Source organism: Lampris incognitus, chromosome 3 (assembly GCF_029633865.1).
Source record: "Lampris incognitus isolate fLamInc1 chromosome 3, fLamInc1.hap2, whole genome shotgun sequence".
NCBI lineage: Eukaryota > Metazoa > Chordata > Actinopteri > Lampriformes > Lampridae > Lampris > Lampris incognitus.
Genome location: NC_079213.1, coordinates 8,546,252 through 8,562,514, shown reverse-complemented (window position 1 = coordinate 8,562,514; position 16,263 = coordinate 8,546,252). Strand labels below are relative to the sequence as shown.

At 50.1% G+C, this 16,263-nt stretch overlaps 1 protein-coding gene across 3 annotated transcripts; it reads left to right on the top strand.

Annotated features, from left to right (window-relative positions):
- The first annotated feature begins 244 nt into the window (after window positions 1–244).
- On the top strand, window positions 245–15,001 carry il15ra (interleukin 15 receptor subunit alpha). 3 transcript variants are annotated; one of them, XM_056277891.1, is made up of 7 exons: window positions 245–460; window positions 6,131–6,334; window positions 7,028–7,081; window positions 7,208–7,258; window positions 11,110–11,292; window positions 13,333–13,399; window positions 14,521–15,001. In XM_056277891.1, the coding sequence occupies exons 1-7, from the start codon at window positions 388–390 to the stop codon at window positions 14,597–14,599; spliced, it is 711 nt and encodes a 236-aa protein (XP_056133866.1). In that variant the 5' UTR covers window positions 245–387; the 3' UTR covers window positions 14,600–15,001. The 3 variants fall into 3 exon arrangements, with proteins under 3 accessions (XP_056133866.1, XP_056133865.1, XP_056133864.1); XM_056277890.1 differs by having other exon boundaries at window positions 11,107–11,292; XM_056277889.1 differs by having other exon boundaries at window positions 11,095–11,292.
- The last annotated feature ends 1,262 nt before the right edge of the window (window positions 15,002–16,263 follow it).

Below are 16,263 nucleotides of genomic sequence, written 5' to 3'. Positions count from 1 at the left end.
TGCGCTCAGACTCTCTGGCGTTGTTAGAGGGGGGCCTCGTGAATTATTGTGCCCCGGGCCCCAGGTTGGTTTAATCCGTCCCTGGCTTCACGCGGAAAACATCGGAATGCGCAGCGCAGACAAGAGTAACAGAACCACAACGTGCAGCCATGCGCATGCAGCGCGTGTATGTTAGAAGCGTGTGAGGAATCTCGCCGTGTCCGTGCGTGTGCGCATGCGCGCCGCTCCTTCCTCCGTTGACGGTGGTTTTCTGCTGCCTCGGGTGAGTGAGAGAAAGTGAAACCGACGTGCCGCGAACAAGCGCACAGCGGCAACGATGGTCGTTTTTCTCGGTCCTGGTGTGAATGACAAACCAACAGCCAGTCGGCTGAGACGGATCTCAGCGCTATGTCTCTGATCTGTAGGTGTCTCGTATTTCTCCTCTTCTCTCTGGACGGGACGGCGGACGGCTCGGCTAAAGGTTAGTGACGTGCCCTCCTCAACAATCCACAAAAAAAATTTTTTTAAAAAATCAATCACCTCACAACGAAAAGACTTTGGTTGGACAATTTAGCCGAAAAGTGTTTTTTGATTTTGTTTTGTTGATTGAAACTTTTTGTGATCTTGTCTGAAAGATAGAACAGAACAAAATGATTAGTATGGGACAACATAAAGCTGTTGCAGCCATTGATTGGTCATCGACATCAAATCGGTCTTAATTATAGTTGGAGCACAGAGAGAGAGAGAGAGAGAGAGAGAGAGAGAGAGAGAGAGAGAGAGAGAGAGAGAGAGAGAGAGAGAGAGAGAGAGAGATGGGTAGCTATCACCATTTCTAATTCTATTTCTATTACTCTTATGCACATTTCTGATATCGTGAAGTTATGTGATTATCATCGTTAGGTTTTTGTCACGAGGCCAAGTCAAGTCAATGAAAACTTGTTTGTCTTGGTAGATTTTTGCAAAAAAAAAGGGGGGGGCGGTTGGAGTCATCTGTTGGAGGGGCTAAAACCGGTTTTTCTCGAGCGGATATTATTCTAAGAGGCTGAGATAAAGGGATATTTTTCGTGGGGAGAGAAATAGAGCCTCGTTTAGTTTTAAGTGAGCCACGTGTCTCTTAGAGAAGCCTGCTACTGTGTTCTTGTGCTGTGCAGCAAAGCACCGTGTCTGTTTGCATCTGACCGCAGAACCAATTAAGGGTCAAGTAGTGACTCACAACATTTGCTTTAATTAACGTCTTTTGTGTATCGTGAACGCCACGTGTGTGTGTGAGTGTGTGTGTGTGTACTAGTCTGCGCTGTATTGACTCGCCACCACTCCCTTATGCACTCAACCAACGCACAGAACAGACCTCGAAACGCCAAAAATCCACGTGTTTGACCGTAAATTACTTCCAGAAACCACGTGGATTGATGTTGTAAACTACTAATAAGGCACGTTAGGCCCCCGTGTTATGTCTGCACACATCGACAGTGCTGCATTTGATTTGGTGCTGTTCTATTGTGCTGGGGTCGATTGGTGATGCCTGCGGGCTCTGGGTTGTTTGATCGGGTCTGCCTGTGATGCTGTGTCGGTCTAAATAAAGAATGCCACGGAGAGGTTGTGTCGAGCGACAGCGCTGTGTCCTGACGTGATTTCTAAATACAATACCCAGCTAACGGGTCTGACCCTTTAGCCGAGCGGGTAGTGATGTCGCCTTGTGGTGCGGTACACCTCGTATCGAATCCCGCACCGGGCAAGAAAATAACCGGATACATTGGTGGGATCCGGAAGTGTGCAGATCCTCAGAAGTCTCTTCGGAGCGCGGGAATAACAAGCGCGAGGGCGCGCTTCCGGGGAGGGTGACGACTGTAAACTACCAATAAGACACGTTAGTCCCTAGCTAACGGGTCCGACCCTTCAGCCGAGCGGGTAGTGATGTCGCCTTGTGGTGCAGTACACTTCGTATCGAATCCCGCACCCGGCAACAAAATAACCGGTTACATTGGTGGGATCCGGAAGTGTGCAGATCCTCAGAAGTCTCTTCGGACCGCGGGAATAACAAGCGCGAGGGCGCGCTTCCGGAGAGGGTGACGACTGTAAACTACCAATAAGACACGTTAGTCCCTAGCTAACGGGTCTGACCCTTTAGCCGAGCGGTTAGTGACGTCGCCTTGTGGTGCAGTACACCCCGTATCGAATCGGACAAGAAAATAACCGGTTACAATGTTATTGCCGCGCAGCAAAAAAACACAAAACAAGTCAAACTACATAGACGGGTCACAAGACAGACAAAGAGGGACACCTTCTTGCAGACCATGCCCTGCAAACAGCAAGGACTCTCTGCTGTGTGTTGAAAGGCACTCTCCCAGTAACGTGCAGTGAGGTCCGTGGCCGGGGAGGCAGTGAACTAGTATACATGATGCTCTCGGGATGCGGCGTTTTACAACTTCCCCCCGCAGACGTGTGCGGTTGGTAGACTTGCTGAAAAATGACGAGCGCCCTTCGACAGTCGTGAAAAATACGTTACATTCGGCAACGAATTTTGCAGATGGTGAAAGGACCAAATTCAATTTATGCGCACAGCAGTGCATACATATAGCTTCTGGTGCTTCTTCTCTGATTTCTGCCTGTACCCCGTTGAGCTCAGGGGCCATCACTGCAGCTCCATCACAGGTTTGTGCGACCAACTTCTCAAGACACCTTGTAGAGGAGCTCAAGCAGGAGTCGTGACAACTTTCTCTTTCGGCTACACAACGTGCACCGTTTATTCCTTCCACCATTACAACAACAACAACAAAAACCCGCGCAGCGGAAGTGCGTCACGGTAAACCCGAACCGAGGAAACAGCAGCGGTAAACCAACGTTCCTACTAGCTCAGTAAGGGGTATTGTGTAACCCCATAACCACTACACGCTCATATTTCTGTAATACGTTCAAGACATGTGCTGATATTCCCTGTGCCCGCCTGTCATTACTCACGTCGTCAAAACCCCAAAAGGCTTCTTCTACTTCACCACCGGTACTGCCGACATACCGCAAAACTACTGAAACCGGTTATTTTCTTGCCCGGTGCGGGATTCGATACGGGGTATGCTGCACCACAAGGCGACACCACTAACCGCTCGGCTAAAGGGTCAGACCCGTTAGCTGGGGACTAACGTGTCTTGTTAGTAGTTTACAGTCGTCACTCTCTCCCGGAGCGCGCCCTCGCGCTTGTTATTCCCGCGCTCCGAGAGAGACGCCTCCGATGGCCTTCCGGTCGCCCCATCCCACTTCTGACACCAATGTAGCGAATTCGGGGGACAACGCGACCACAGGGACTGCCGCGGCCGGGAAGCGAACCCGTATCGCCCGCACCGCAGGAGACATCGCTGACCGCTCGACTAAGGGGTCAGACCCGCCAGCCAGCGGCCAGCGTGTCTAATTACCCAATCAGGTTACAGTACTTAACATCGACCATGCAACGCCAGGTCTCCACGGCACTACATTCACTAATCATACATGAGCAGTGGAACATAGATAGCGTAACCTGCACCAACTCGTTACTGATGAGAGTCCTTTTTGTGGCTGTCGGTCGGAGCACGTAAACATGGCGGCTCCGCGTGTACAACTCTCAGCTCTTAGTGCAACACACCAAAACAAAAGGAGGCACCGCCTTGTGGCGCTACTCAGTATTGCAGCAATACCACATTTACCAGACTCTGGCTGTTACAGTGCTTCAGCAAAGCCCTTGGTAAACTGTTCAAGTGGCAGTAACCCCCCTTTCCCCCACACGCTGTCGCTGGTCGGAGATCCGTAGACACGGGGAGCAGAACAGCTTGCTAGCCTGGCCACAGCCACAAAGCCAGTCCTTCTCCTGACACCGTTCCCTTTGAAAAGTCCGGATCATCTTCTGTCCTTTCCTTTGGGTGAGATCCGTCAGGTCAGGTGCTGGCTTCCCATTTGCCATCCCATTCCTTTTTTTTCCTCAAAAGCAAATGTTGAGAATCTTTTTGAGTATGTCATATCTATTTTGACAGGTGAAATTAGACTGAAATAATAACTAGCGAGAACGTTACGCGCGCGAACAGCAGAAGGCGGCAAGCCAGAGGGTCAAAACACATCCGCTCACAAAACGCGAGGCAGGTTAGCCGCGCGCCTCATCGCTGACGCTGTAAGAACGGACTACGCATGCGCAAAACTCCGAAACGTTTGTTTTCGTTCCACACGCCAGAGAGAGGCACGCGCAGACTCTGCCTCAGCCGCCTGCATTCACGATGCTGGCTTTGGGAGCAAGCCGTCCTGAATAGGGCATGCCTTTCATTGATAAAACAAGTTTACCATAATGTTTTTTATTATGATGATTTTTTTACAACAATCTTAACAAATTATAGTTAAAAAAACAAAAGAATATGTTTTGTAACTATCACGATATTTCATTTTTTTTCCCTTATTAGCCTGCGTGAGGCACATGTACTGGAACAAAGAGAGTTTTGAGTAATTTTCAGAGTGGATTTCGCAAAGGACGCTCCGCAATAGATGCTCTAGTAAGGGTAAGTTGTGAGGTGGAAAAGACAATGAAGATGATGGCAATAGTATATTTTGACATCGAAAAGGCATATGACTCTATGAGGAGGGGAGAGTTGCTTATCAAATTAAGTGAAATGGGTATTGGAGGGAGGACGTAATTGACATGTGGACGTTTTAACAGGCAGGAAACCTTTAGTCAAGGTTTGAGCGGAAGTATCTAAGGATTATGAAACAGACAATGGTATTCCCCAGGGGAGTGCAATCAGCCCTTAATAGGAGGCTAATAGGAGAGTTCAGATCCGCAGCCTCCTCTTCTACTTCGCGGTAAAGTGTACCGACGGTAGCTGCTACCATCGCCCGATCCATCTTTTATTGTTACAGCTTTATTACCTTTATTGTTTGAATCAAAAGCATAAACAACAGCCTTTGCCGGGCTCCCCCCCCCCCCCCTCTGGTTCGTGATGGACAGAAAATTCACTTTAAAGCACTGTGGGAAAAAATAAACAAGAGAAGTCCTATTAAAGGGGGCTGACGTTGCTTTATTATTATGAATTGCATCGTTAGTGTACAGTTATGGAGTAATCAGCTGAGGGTAGTTTACTGTACAACATTAATTAATTTGGGTCATAAAGCCCAGCTGTTGATTTGGCGCACTCTGCGCTGGAGATATTGAGCAATACCCGGAAGAACGCATCGTCTCACATTGTCAACAGAGCGTTCTGTATTTTTGTCTGTGTTTATTTAGCTCCCCATTCGCTGTTGCGCAAGGCAACAGCCACTCTTCCTGGGGTCCACGTTAAAAGCTTCCTACGACAACACCCATGTATACACATGCTTTCACATGCGTGCATACATAGATAAACACAATTGCGTCAATTCACCCCCCACCCCATCCCACCCACCCACCTCAAATAAACCAGCAGTATTAGAGAAGCCAAACACATATCCCCCCCCACCCACCCACCCACACACACACTTACAGTAGCATCGACCACGGACTGCTCCTACCAACTGCTTTGAGCTACATACTTCAGAATAAAAATATAAAAAGTTATGTATTAGACATTTTAGACAGTGTGTATGTCTGTACGCAAGAATAACCTCTGAAGCTGCTTTTTAAAAGTTTCTTTACTTGTTGCTTGAGTAATGGCTATTTTGCAGGGGGGTTTTTTGTGCCATCCCATAGTTCCAGATTGCTACATTAAAAAGCATGAAATTACTGCCATTGATACCTGGGAAGCCGGTCTTAAAGACTCTAGGTGGCATGTGGTGAAAACCTTTTGATATAACGTCATGGGTTAAAAAAAAGGGGGGGGGATATTATGATTTGGCTGTACAATAAAATCATTTTAACCCCCTTCGAGGGGCAGACGGGTTATTTTACGTGAATTAGACCTGGCCAGATTATGTTCACTGAAGTTACAGAAAGCCAATTCTCTTGATTTTGAAATGTCTTTCATCGAACGCGCCGACAGAATTCCTTTCGCCCCCCCCCCCGTAGGCGCGTGACAATCGGGCTACCGTAAAGTACAACGGAGATGCGCAGTCGAATTTAACGCGCGGACCGCGGTGGGGTGACCGCGATCTAAAAAAACGGGCCATCCTCAACTGTCCGGGCGCCTTTTGAATCTCCGCAATGTGATGAGGGCCTGTCCTCTTGCAGGTCACTGCCGTTGTCCTTGTGCCCGGCCTCCACCGTGGAATTGGACTCTCCCTCCGGATGCGGTGCACTGCTGCGGCTATGAGAGCAAATACCGCTACACGTGTATGGAAGGCTACGTGAGGCAGGCGGGGACCTCCAACCTCACCAAGTGCAAAGACAGCAAGGGCGGTCCGCAGTGGTCGACACCCAATCTCGTCTGCATACGTAAGAGGGGCCCATTTTGTTCCTTGACGTTTGGAAAGAAAAAAGAAAGAAAAAAAAGCTCTGATGTGAAATGTAAAACCTGTACATGCAAATCTAAGAGGAGGAGTGCCTTACAGCGGGGTTATTTGCTCCCAGCAGTGGCGCCCCCAAGGGGTGGCCAACCCTGATACTATCCCTGGCCACCCCGCTGCCCCCCCCCCAGCCACGAGTTGCATGTGCAGAATATGCTTCTGATTATGCACGATACGCTTCTATCTGATATTTTCATTTTTCATTTCTGGACAGACACAATGTAACAGGGAATCGTCTAACCCGTTACAATATATATAGATGCATGACACATTGACACTCGAAATGTGAAAAATAAGGAGCCAGCGTTTTGCAGTGTGCGATGCTTTAACTTGACAGTTCTCAGCTAGCCTACACAGAATACTGCAACAGCGTGACGCACTTCCTGAAAGGCACTCATGGCTTTTGGTTTTGGTGGGCCACCGCAAGATTTGCAGTGGCCCCATTTGGTCACCCCTATGAAACGTGTCTGGGGGGCGCCACTGGCTCCCAGGGCCTGCCGAATTATACGCACGGCCCCATAGGTGGCCAATTCAAACGCATGACTGTTTATTTTCCTCCTGATGAGAGTAACCGTGTTTCCATGATGGAAATATAAACGTCTTCTTCTTCTCTGTATCACAGCAGACCCAAAGAACCGGCCATCTCAACAGACAAGCACCACGGTCCAAGGGGAAAGTGAGTGTGTGTGTGGGTGCGCGCGTGCGTGCGCGCGCGCGTGCGTGCGTGCGTGTGTGTTTAAGTAGTTGTAAGTCGCACTCCGACATGTGATCAACAAAATGTGTCTTTATGGCGTCCCCGCAGTTTCATCAGGCACTTCCACTAAATCACCGACGTCTGGGAAGACAACAGAGGGTGAGTGATTTTCGAGGGAACGCACTTAAAGGGACACTTAAGTGAACACAGCATTTTAAAAAATAATAATTAAAAGCTTGAGAGGTGGCTGGATAAGTTGACTTGGTGGTTACTGTATGGGGTGCCGAATGTAAACGTTAAGTCAGTGTAAACTACTAATAAGACACGTTAGCTCCTAGCTAACAGGTCTGACCCTTTAGCCGAGCGGTTAGTGATGCTGCCTTGTGGTGCAGTACACCCCGGATCGAATCCCGCACCGGGCAAGAAAATAACCGGTTACATTGGTGGTGGCGGCGGCGGGATCCGGAAGTGTGCAGATCCTCAGAAGTCTCTTCGGAGCGCGGGAAGAACAAAGCGGGGAGGGTGACGACTGTAAACTACTAATAAGACACGTTAGTCCCTAGCTAACGGGTCTGACCCCTTTAGCCGAGCGGTTAGTGATATCGCCTTGTGGTGCAGTACACCCCGTATCGAATCCCGCACCGGGCAAGAAAATAACCGGTTACATTAGGCTAACATTTTGCTCACTTTCCTCCTCACATTTAGCTCTTTCTCCCCCTCGCTTGAGACCGAAAATATGGGCGCGCAGCTTCACACTCGGCGACCCGCCCACGCCTACAACCGCGCCCACTGCCCACCACTGACTGTGGATCAGTAGGGGAGACGAGGTGAAAGGACTCAAACATGGCCGGTTCTCTCCAGTTAGGAGAGATGGGGCGCACACTCGTTGATGTAACGGGAGTGGCAAAGCCGGAAGTGCCTGTGGGTTGGTTACCCCTGTGGCGTGGAGACCTGAAACAAGAGCCCACATTTTAAATGTCAGATATGGCGGCAAAGCCCTTGGTCCTCAACTTAATGTAGCGAGCAATGGAGCTAACTAACATTAGCTATCTGGGAAAGTTAGTCTCATATTAACAGCAACATAGGCTTCATAGAGGGGTCAGTTTTGTTACCGATAACCGCCATCTAGAATATGGGTAACTTAGTGTAACCGGTTATTTTCTTGCCCGGTGCGGGATTCGATACGGGGTGTATTGCGCCACAAGGCGACATCACTAACCGCTCGGCTAAAGGGTCAGACCCGTTAGCTAGCGACTATTATTAGTAATTTACAATTATATATTGTTTTCATTTGTAATGACGCGATTACTTTGACTGATGTAAAATGTAGTGAACGTTAGCTAGCGGGTGAAACGGATACACAATCTCCCACTACACCACGGCAACAATGCTCATTTGTACCTGTAATAAAATGTCTCCCACAAATCCGGTCATGAATGGACGGTTCCCATCCTCCTCCCAGTTCAGCACCAGCAAGTCCTCCTGGCCATTTCACTAACTTTGTGACGTTAGCAGTGCTCTTCGTCCGTTTTACCCCCTGTACCCTCAGACTTTGCATGGTAGATTTAGATTTATCTGATGGAAAACGGAAAAAGCCTAAAAACTTGTTTGCCGGGGTACATTTTGGCATTACAGCCGCACACACAGCACGATTTCGGCATTCTGAAAATTAATTTGCCTGTTCAACTACTAGTGCCATCTAACCGTTATGTACTAGGGACTACCAAGCCACTAGAATCCACCCGGAAGCAGCTTGGCGCTCTTTGTTTACAAACATTCTGATCTGTCGTTATTGTGGATTGAGTTGAGAAGATGACGGCGTCAGTATAACCCCACCGCAGGTCTATGTCTGTGAGTTTATGGGAACCTTGACTTATAACATTGTAGCGAATTCGGGAGACAACGCAACCACAGGAACTGCCGCGGCCGGGAAGCGAACCCGTGTCGCTCGCGCCGCAGGAGACATCGCTGACCGCTCGGCTACGAGGTCAGACCCGTTAGCTAGCGGCCAGCGTGTCTTGTTATCCATGCACCTTACACTATATAGATCCATCTCTGTCAACTAGCAGTTCCCAGAGCGACGAACACGTCTCCTTGTGCCCCGATCTTCCGTTTTCTAGTCTTATTTTCTCTCCCCTGGTTATTTGATTGAGTTGAGCGTTTGGCGCAACTGTGACAGAAACGACCCCCCCTTGGGATTAACAGCGTTTTCTGAATGCTGAATCTGAACGATATAACACTCGGTTGTTTCTGTGTAACGAATCACCTGTAATCTAAAGGTGCTGTCGTGGCAATTATTCCGTTCCACTCTGACATTAAATGAGGAGCGAGACAAAAATCTCTTACAGTATTGTCACATGATTTTAATATATCGTAACGTGCATGGATAAGAAGACACGCTGGCCACTGGCTCGCGGGTATGACCCGTTAGTCTAGCGGTTAGCGATGCTTCCTGCGGTGCGGGCGATACGGGTTCGCGTCCCGGCCGCGGCAGTTCCTGTGGTTGCGTTGTCCCCCGAATTCACTACAATATGTTCAATGAACAGACGCACTCAAACCCAGGTGCTTGAGCGCGCCCCTAATCAACGGTCTCTCTCACAGGGCAGTTGTCTGTCCTTCCCCTCCTTGTCTCATGTCTTCCAGCTGTCATCCCACCAAAGCCATTTCTCCAGTTAGTGTGTACAGACTTGCTGCACTCAGTGAGTCTCCCATACGTTCCTCTGCTATCAGCCAACAGTTAACAACAGGCCTTCATTTGTGCACCGCAAGAAGACGCCTTATAAGACTACCTTTGCTCTATGACACATGGACTTTAAGCATCTATCTAAGCAATGTAAAATAAAGTTAACATGGTATAGGTCATACATGGTGAAAGATCAAAAGTGAGCAAACATCAAATATGAATTGCCCCCACAGTGCTATTAAAGCAAACGACTATTTGCTACGTAGAGATGGTGTAGTAATGGCGTCTAATAATAATAATAACAATAATGTAACCGGTCATTTTCTTGCTCGGTGCGGGATTCGATACGGGGTGTACTGCACCACAAGGCGACGTCACCAACCGCTCGGCTAAAGGGTCAGACCCGTTAGCCAGGGGCTAACGTGTCTTATTAGTAGTTTACAATAATAAATTAAATACGGGGTGAAACAAGACAACAGATAAACATAACACAGACCTACAGGGGCGGATGGGAAGGGGGGCTATGAGAGGGAGAAGCGGCAGCCACACACGAGGCCGGCAGTAGCCGCATGCAAAAGGGGAAGAAAAACAAACACATAAATCACACATATCACAGATGAAAGCATGTCTGAGGAGGTGAGTCCTGATTAATGGCTTGAATGTGGGCAGATCGCAGCAGTTTCTGATGCGCCTTGGGGAAGGAGTCTTGCGCAGAGCATGACGTCACGCTCCCTCTGTGTGTTGTCATCAAGCCAAGTCCATTTTATCTTTACAGCCCGGTATCACAAATTACGATCCGAGTTTCGCTCATCTTTCAAAGACGGTTGAATGACTTCATCGAGATTTCATCGCTCATCTAGACGCGACTGAGTCAACCTTCCGTGATTTTTCTCCCCTGGGTCACTGAGCATGCGTACAGGCTTCTCTCTCGTAGTTGTTTTTGGGAGCCGGTTCGGCCGCGCATGCGTGTTAGTACATGCGCGGTAGCTAGCGTTAGCATGGCAGCTAGCAAACCAATAACTGCATTACATGGATTTAGGTCACTCGGCAGATCGGAGAAATAGCTCCTTGCTAAGTTGCTAATGCTAACAAAAATACCTGCATACTGTAAAAGTCAACACTCCAGCTGAACCGAACGAAATAAGGGGGGGGGGTGTTGGTCTGAGACGCTGGTGCTGAATGTCGTATATAGTAGCACCTATAAAGCCTCCGCTGTCATAATGCTTCACGGCCTGTCTTGTGCAAACTGCACCGACTCGTTGTTTTACATGTATGATGGACCTTTTCTGTGTGTTTTGCTCCGCTGAAGCAGGGCCTCCTGGAGCAGGGCCTCCTGAAGCAGGGCCCCCTGGAGCAGGGCCTCCTGAAGCAGAGCCCCCTGGAGCAGGGCCCCCTGGAGTGACCCCACCGGCAGCTTCTGTCACGTTTGCCTCCACGCTGGCAGGGGCGATCTCGTCTGATAACACCACCTCGCAGGCGGATCTGTGGTCATCACATCCTGTCGTCTCTGGTGAGCAGTCAAATCTTGCTAAAACGAATTGTTCAAATAAATTCATACCCGCTGTTTACCTCATTTACCTGTTCCTCGTGTAATCAACCACACCAGCGTTCTGTCAATAAGTCTTTTAAACTATGCTAAGATAAGACCAGATAAACTTTACTGTCGCCGGAGGGGAACGTTGCTTTGGTTGGACCTTGGACATAAAGTGCTGCTTATATAACATTTGAGACATAGACCAAAAGAAAAAAGAAAAAAGATTCACGGTCTCATCAGAGGCATTACATCTTACCCGTTAATCAGCTTGATGGACAGGGGGACAACTGTTAGTACCTATTCAGTCTGCATTTGATTAGCTTATAGCGCCTACCGGAGGGCATGGGTTGATACTCAAAGTTCAGGACAAGAGAGGGGTCAGATATGATTCTGAGGGCCTTGCCTGATCACACGTTGGAGCCAGGTCTTTGGTCTGCGCTGACCGGTTGCCAAACCAGGTGGCGATGCAGTAGTGCAGCACAGACTCCATACTGGATCTGTGAAACGGGGGCACGATGTTGCTCTTCGCTCCATAGACTCCGAGTCTATGGATAGAATGGAGACACTGTTGGATGTGTGCACACAGAGTTTGGGTTGTTCTGCGGTGTAACACCGTGCAGCTCTTCACAGTTTTTTTTTCCACCTCCATTATTGTGTCCTCTATGATGGCCTGGCGGCCTGCCCAGTGTGCGCCCCCCCCCTCCCACCTGCCGCCCAATGACTGCTGGGATAGGCTCCAGCATCCCCGCAACCCTGAGCAGGATAAGCGGTTTGGATAATGGATGGATGGATATTGTGTCCTCCTTCTACCTGCACCTGACATTTGGTGTTCTCGTGTCCGTTATACTGATGTAAATGTACTTTGTTCTTGCATTCACCTATTCACCACCTCTTAATGATCTCAGACACACGTATGCTCTCAACATGACATGTACCGTTGGCTATGATATGATTACTATGTGGTAAATGTGCTAATACTACTTCATATAGTAGCCAATGTAGGACCACCACTGCTGCAACTACTACTACTACTTCATATCACACTACTATAATACTACTACGATTACTATTTAGTGCTCGGATGCCAGTTGGTACCATTCATATTTATCTGCTAATTAACTGACTCTGCGGCGTGGTGGCGCAGTGGTTAGCATGGTTGCCTCACAGCAACAAGGTCCTAAATTGTCCCTAGGCGTGAATGTGTGGGCCCTGTGCTGGACTGGCGGCCTGTCCAGGGTGTCTCCCCGCATGCCGCCCAGCGACTGCTGGGACAGGCTCCAGTGTCCCCGCGACTCTGAGCAGGATAAGCAGTTTGGATAATGGATGGATGGATTACTGAGTCTCTTGGGACATAACACCAGTGACCCCGTTCCCATCCAGGGGGTCAGTGTGGACACTGTGGATATGACAAGTACCTGGGGGTGCATATAGACAATAACCTGGACCGGGCTAAGAACACTGATGCCCTCTACAAGAAGGGACAGAGCCGTCTCTACTTTTTGAGGAGGCTGAGGTCCTTCAAGATCTGCCAGACAATGGTTAGGATGTGGTGTGAGTCTGTGGTGGCCAGCGCCCTCCTGTTTGCTGCTGGGGCGGCAGGCTGAGGGTAGCGGATGCAAACAAGTTCAATAAACTGACCCGCGAGGCCGCTGACGTTGTGGGGGCGGAGCTGGACTCTCCGGCGGCGGTTTCTGAGGAGGACGCTGTTGAAGTTATGTGCCGTCGGGGACAATGTCTCCCACCCGCTCCGTGGCATGCTGGTTGGGCACAGGAGTACTTTTAAACGATAGACTCATTCTGCTGAAATGCACTACAGATGGCCACAGGAGGTCGTCCCTGCCTGTGGCCATCAAACTTTACAGCTCCTCCCTCAGTGTCCGTAATAGGACCCGAGTTCCCCTCTGGGGACTAATGAAGTATTCGCATTCTTGTCAGTCGCTCTTGGCAAAGGTGCAAGTGTAAAGGCAGATATATGAATGTAGTGACTCCTTCCTGTCTGTGTTTCTTGTGATTCAGGGTTGAGCGTTACGGGAGCGCTGGTGATCGGGTGTGCTCTGACAGGCCTCGGCTTCTTCTGGAGAAGGTAATCCCCCGTACAGCTGAAGAGCTTCATATTTTTTTTCCCCTTTGGCGTTCAGACAGACAGACAGACAGACAGACAGCTAGCTAGCTAGCTCGAACGGCGCGGCAGTATCTGAGGGGAACAGCAGACGAGGTGACCCAAAGTTAGTCTTCCGGTCTTCCTTGCAGCTCGTCTGCGATGACAGGATAGTCTCTCGGGCAGGAATCCGAAAGTGGAAGTTTTACACCAAACCTTTCCTACAAACGTGAACTGTACAAGCGCAGGGCAGAGTTCTTCTGTCATCGGTAACACAGGATGAGGCTGTTTAGCTTCCTTACTGGCTCCTCGCCCGCCCACTTGTTTATCTCACATTCTGTGCTCCACGGGCCACTGAAGCCATTTTTTGAACCTCTGGCTGGAAAATGTCGTATTCAAAGCCAGGTGAAATCCAGCGTCAGTCCTGCACCCTCACCTACGCCCGAACACATTTGTTTACACTGGGCCCCAGTAGGGGCCTCACACTCTACTCCGTGATCCTGTGCACTGTATCTTATGTAAGTGCTTGTTTTTCTGTTACACCTACTCTCATGCAAACACAACACGTTGCCCATTATGGATTTAATGTATCAAATGTGCGATAGCCTCTTGATGGTTTGATTTATATTCGAGTAATTACCTGTTGGGCCTTTCAAGACTCTCTAAGTGGGGCGTCCGGGTAGCGTGGCGGTCTATTCCGTTGCCTAACAACACGGGGATCGCCGGTTCGAATCCCCGTGTTACCTCCGGCTTGGTCGGGCGTCCCTACGGACACAGTTGTCTGTGGGTGGGGAACCGGATGTGGGTATGTGTCCTGGTCGCTGCACTGGAGCCTCCTCTGGTCGGTCGGGGCGCCTGTTCGGGGGGGGGGAATAGCGTGATCCTCCCACGCGCTACGTCCCCCTGGTGAAACTCCTCACTGTCAGGGGAAAAGAAGCGGCTGGCGACTCCACGTGTATGGGAGGAGGCACGTGGTGGTAGTCTTTGGAAAGCAAATACCCCCCTGCGTTATGTGCACACTTACTTAGCAGTCGGTTACCTTCGCCATGAGGTGAGAATGTCCTCATTTACTTGTCGTTTCAATTCCTCCCACAAACACACTGCAGGAGGTCACGGAGCGCCGTCCCGCAGCCGAGAGGGGAAGAACAGCTTCCAATGAACTTGGTGGGAAACGCTCCGCTCTGATCCGCGTCCAGCCGTCGTCGCACGGCAACGGGCGGTGTACAGACAACGGCCCGGGGGGGGGGTCGTCTGCAATGTTGGGGGGCACAAAAGAAACGGAGAGAGACGTTGTCTACAGGGACTCTGAACCCCCCCCCCCGTCCCCACCATGTGATTAAAATGTCAGTGTTTACCCCCGGGGTGTCCGGTGAAGACTGAGACTGGACGCCGTTGAGGTTTAAAACAGTTTTGTGGTCACCTTTGCAATTAACACAAACGGTGACTGAGTGCAGATGTAGTGTGCAGGTACACACATTACATGAGTATGTCTCGTGTGTGTGTGTGTGTGTGTGTGTGTGTGTGTGTGTGTGTGCGCGTGTGCGCGCGTGTGTTTGCAGTTGTTCGTGTGGATGCATACAAACTCAATTAAAGGATGTTTTGTCTAAAACACTGGCATGAGACCCTGTCATTGGGGGATGGGGAACAAAAAGCCAAAGAAAAGGAGTGGGTGAAAACGCCGAACTGGATTGTGAAAGGGTGGAGCTAGGGTCAACTGAGGGGAGACACGGGGGAGAGAAAAGGACAAAAAAGGAGGATTCAGTACAGTCCCTGACACGCGTCCGTTATCTCACGCGTCCTGGTCTGGTTTGCGTAACTGCTCTCATAACTGCTGGTTTGGTACGAACGAGAAGTGGGCTGAGATTTCATTGGCTCTTAGGGGGACCAAAAAGAGAGCAGAGTCCTTTTTCCGAGCCCACTTACATTGTGAACGCAGAGAAGAAAGTTCTGGGGCGTCCGGGTGGCGTGGCGGTCTATTCCGTTGCCTTCCAACATGGGTATCGCCGGTTCGAATCCCTGTGTTACTTCCGACTTGGTCGGACGTCCCTACAGACCCCACTGGGATGTGGGTACGTGTCCTGGTCGCTGCAATAGCGCCTCCTCTGGTCGGTCGTGGCGCCTGTTCGGGGGGGGGGTGTAAATAGCGTGATCTTCCCACGCGCTACGTCCCCCCCTGGTGAAACTCCTCACTGTCAGGTGAAAAGAAGCGGCTGGCGACTTCACATGTATCGGAGGAGGCATGTGGTAGTCTGCAGCCCTCCCCGGATCGGCAAAGGGGGGTGGCGCAGCGACCGGGACGGCTCGGAAGAGTGGGGTGATTGGCCAAGTACAATTGGGGAGGAGGGGGAAAAGGGGGGGGGTGTTCTTCGCTGCCACGCTGTTTCCCTGCACATTTTTAACGGTAGAGGCTAGTTCCCATCGACGCAGAGAACGGAAACGGAGTAGAGAACGGTCAACTGAGCATGCGCGAAATGCCTCCACCACGCCTCCACACGCCCCGCGTAGCACCCAGGCGCTGGGATTCTAGGAAGACCCGCCTCCTACTCTGCGTCTGATTAGCTAACTTTAACCCTAACCCCGCCCCTACCCTAACCTTAACCTACCCAAACAACGGAGGCAACGAGTACTTGCGCATGCTCAGTTGACCGTTCTCTGCATCGATGGGAACTAGCCTCTACCCATTTTTAACGCGGGTGGTTTGAATCCCAACCGGAAGGGAGGTGTGGTTTCATGATGTCATAGCTATTGGCTACTGAAATTCAGGGCGGTCGTGTGGGTGTGGGTGTGGCTGGGTGGGCTAAATCCGCGTGCCGTAGAAAAACGAGAGATTCGCCGGTGACAGCCCCCTT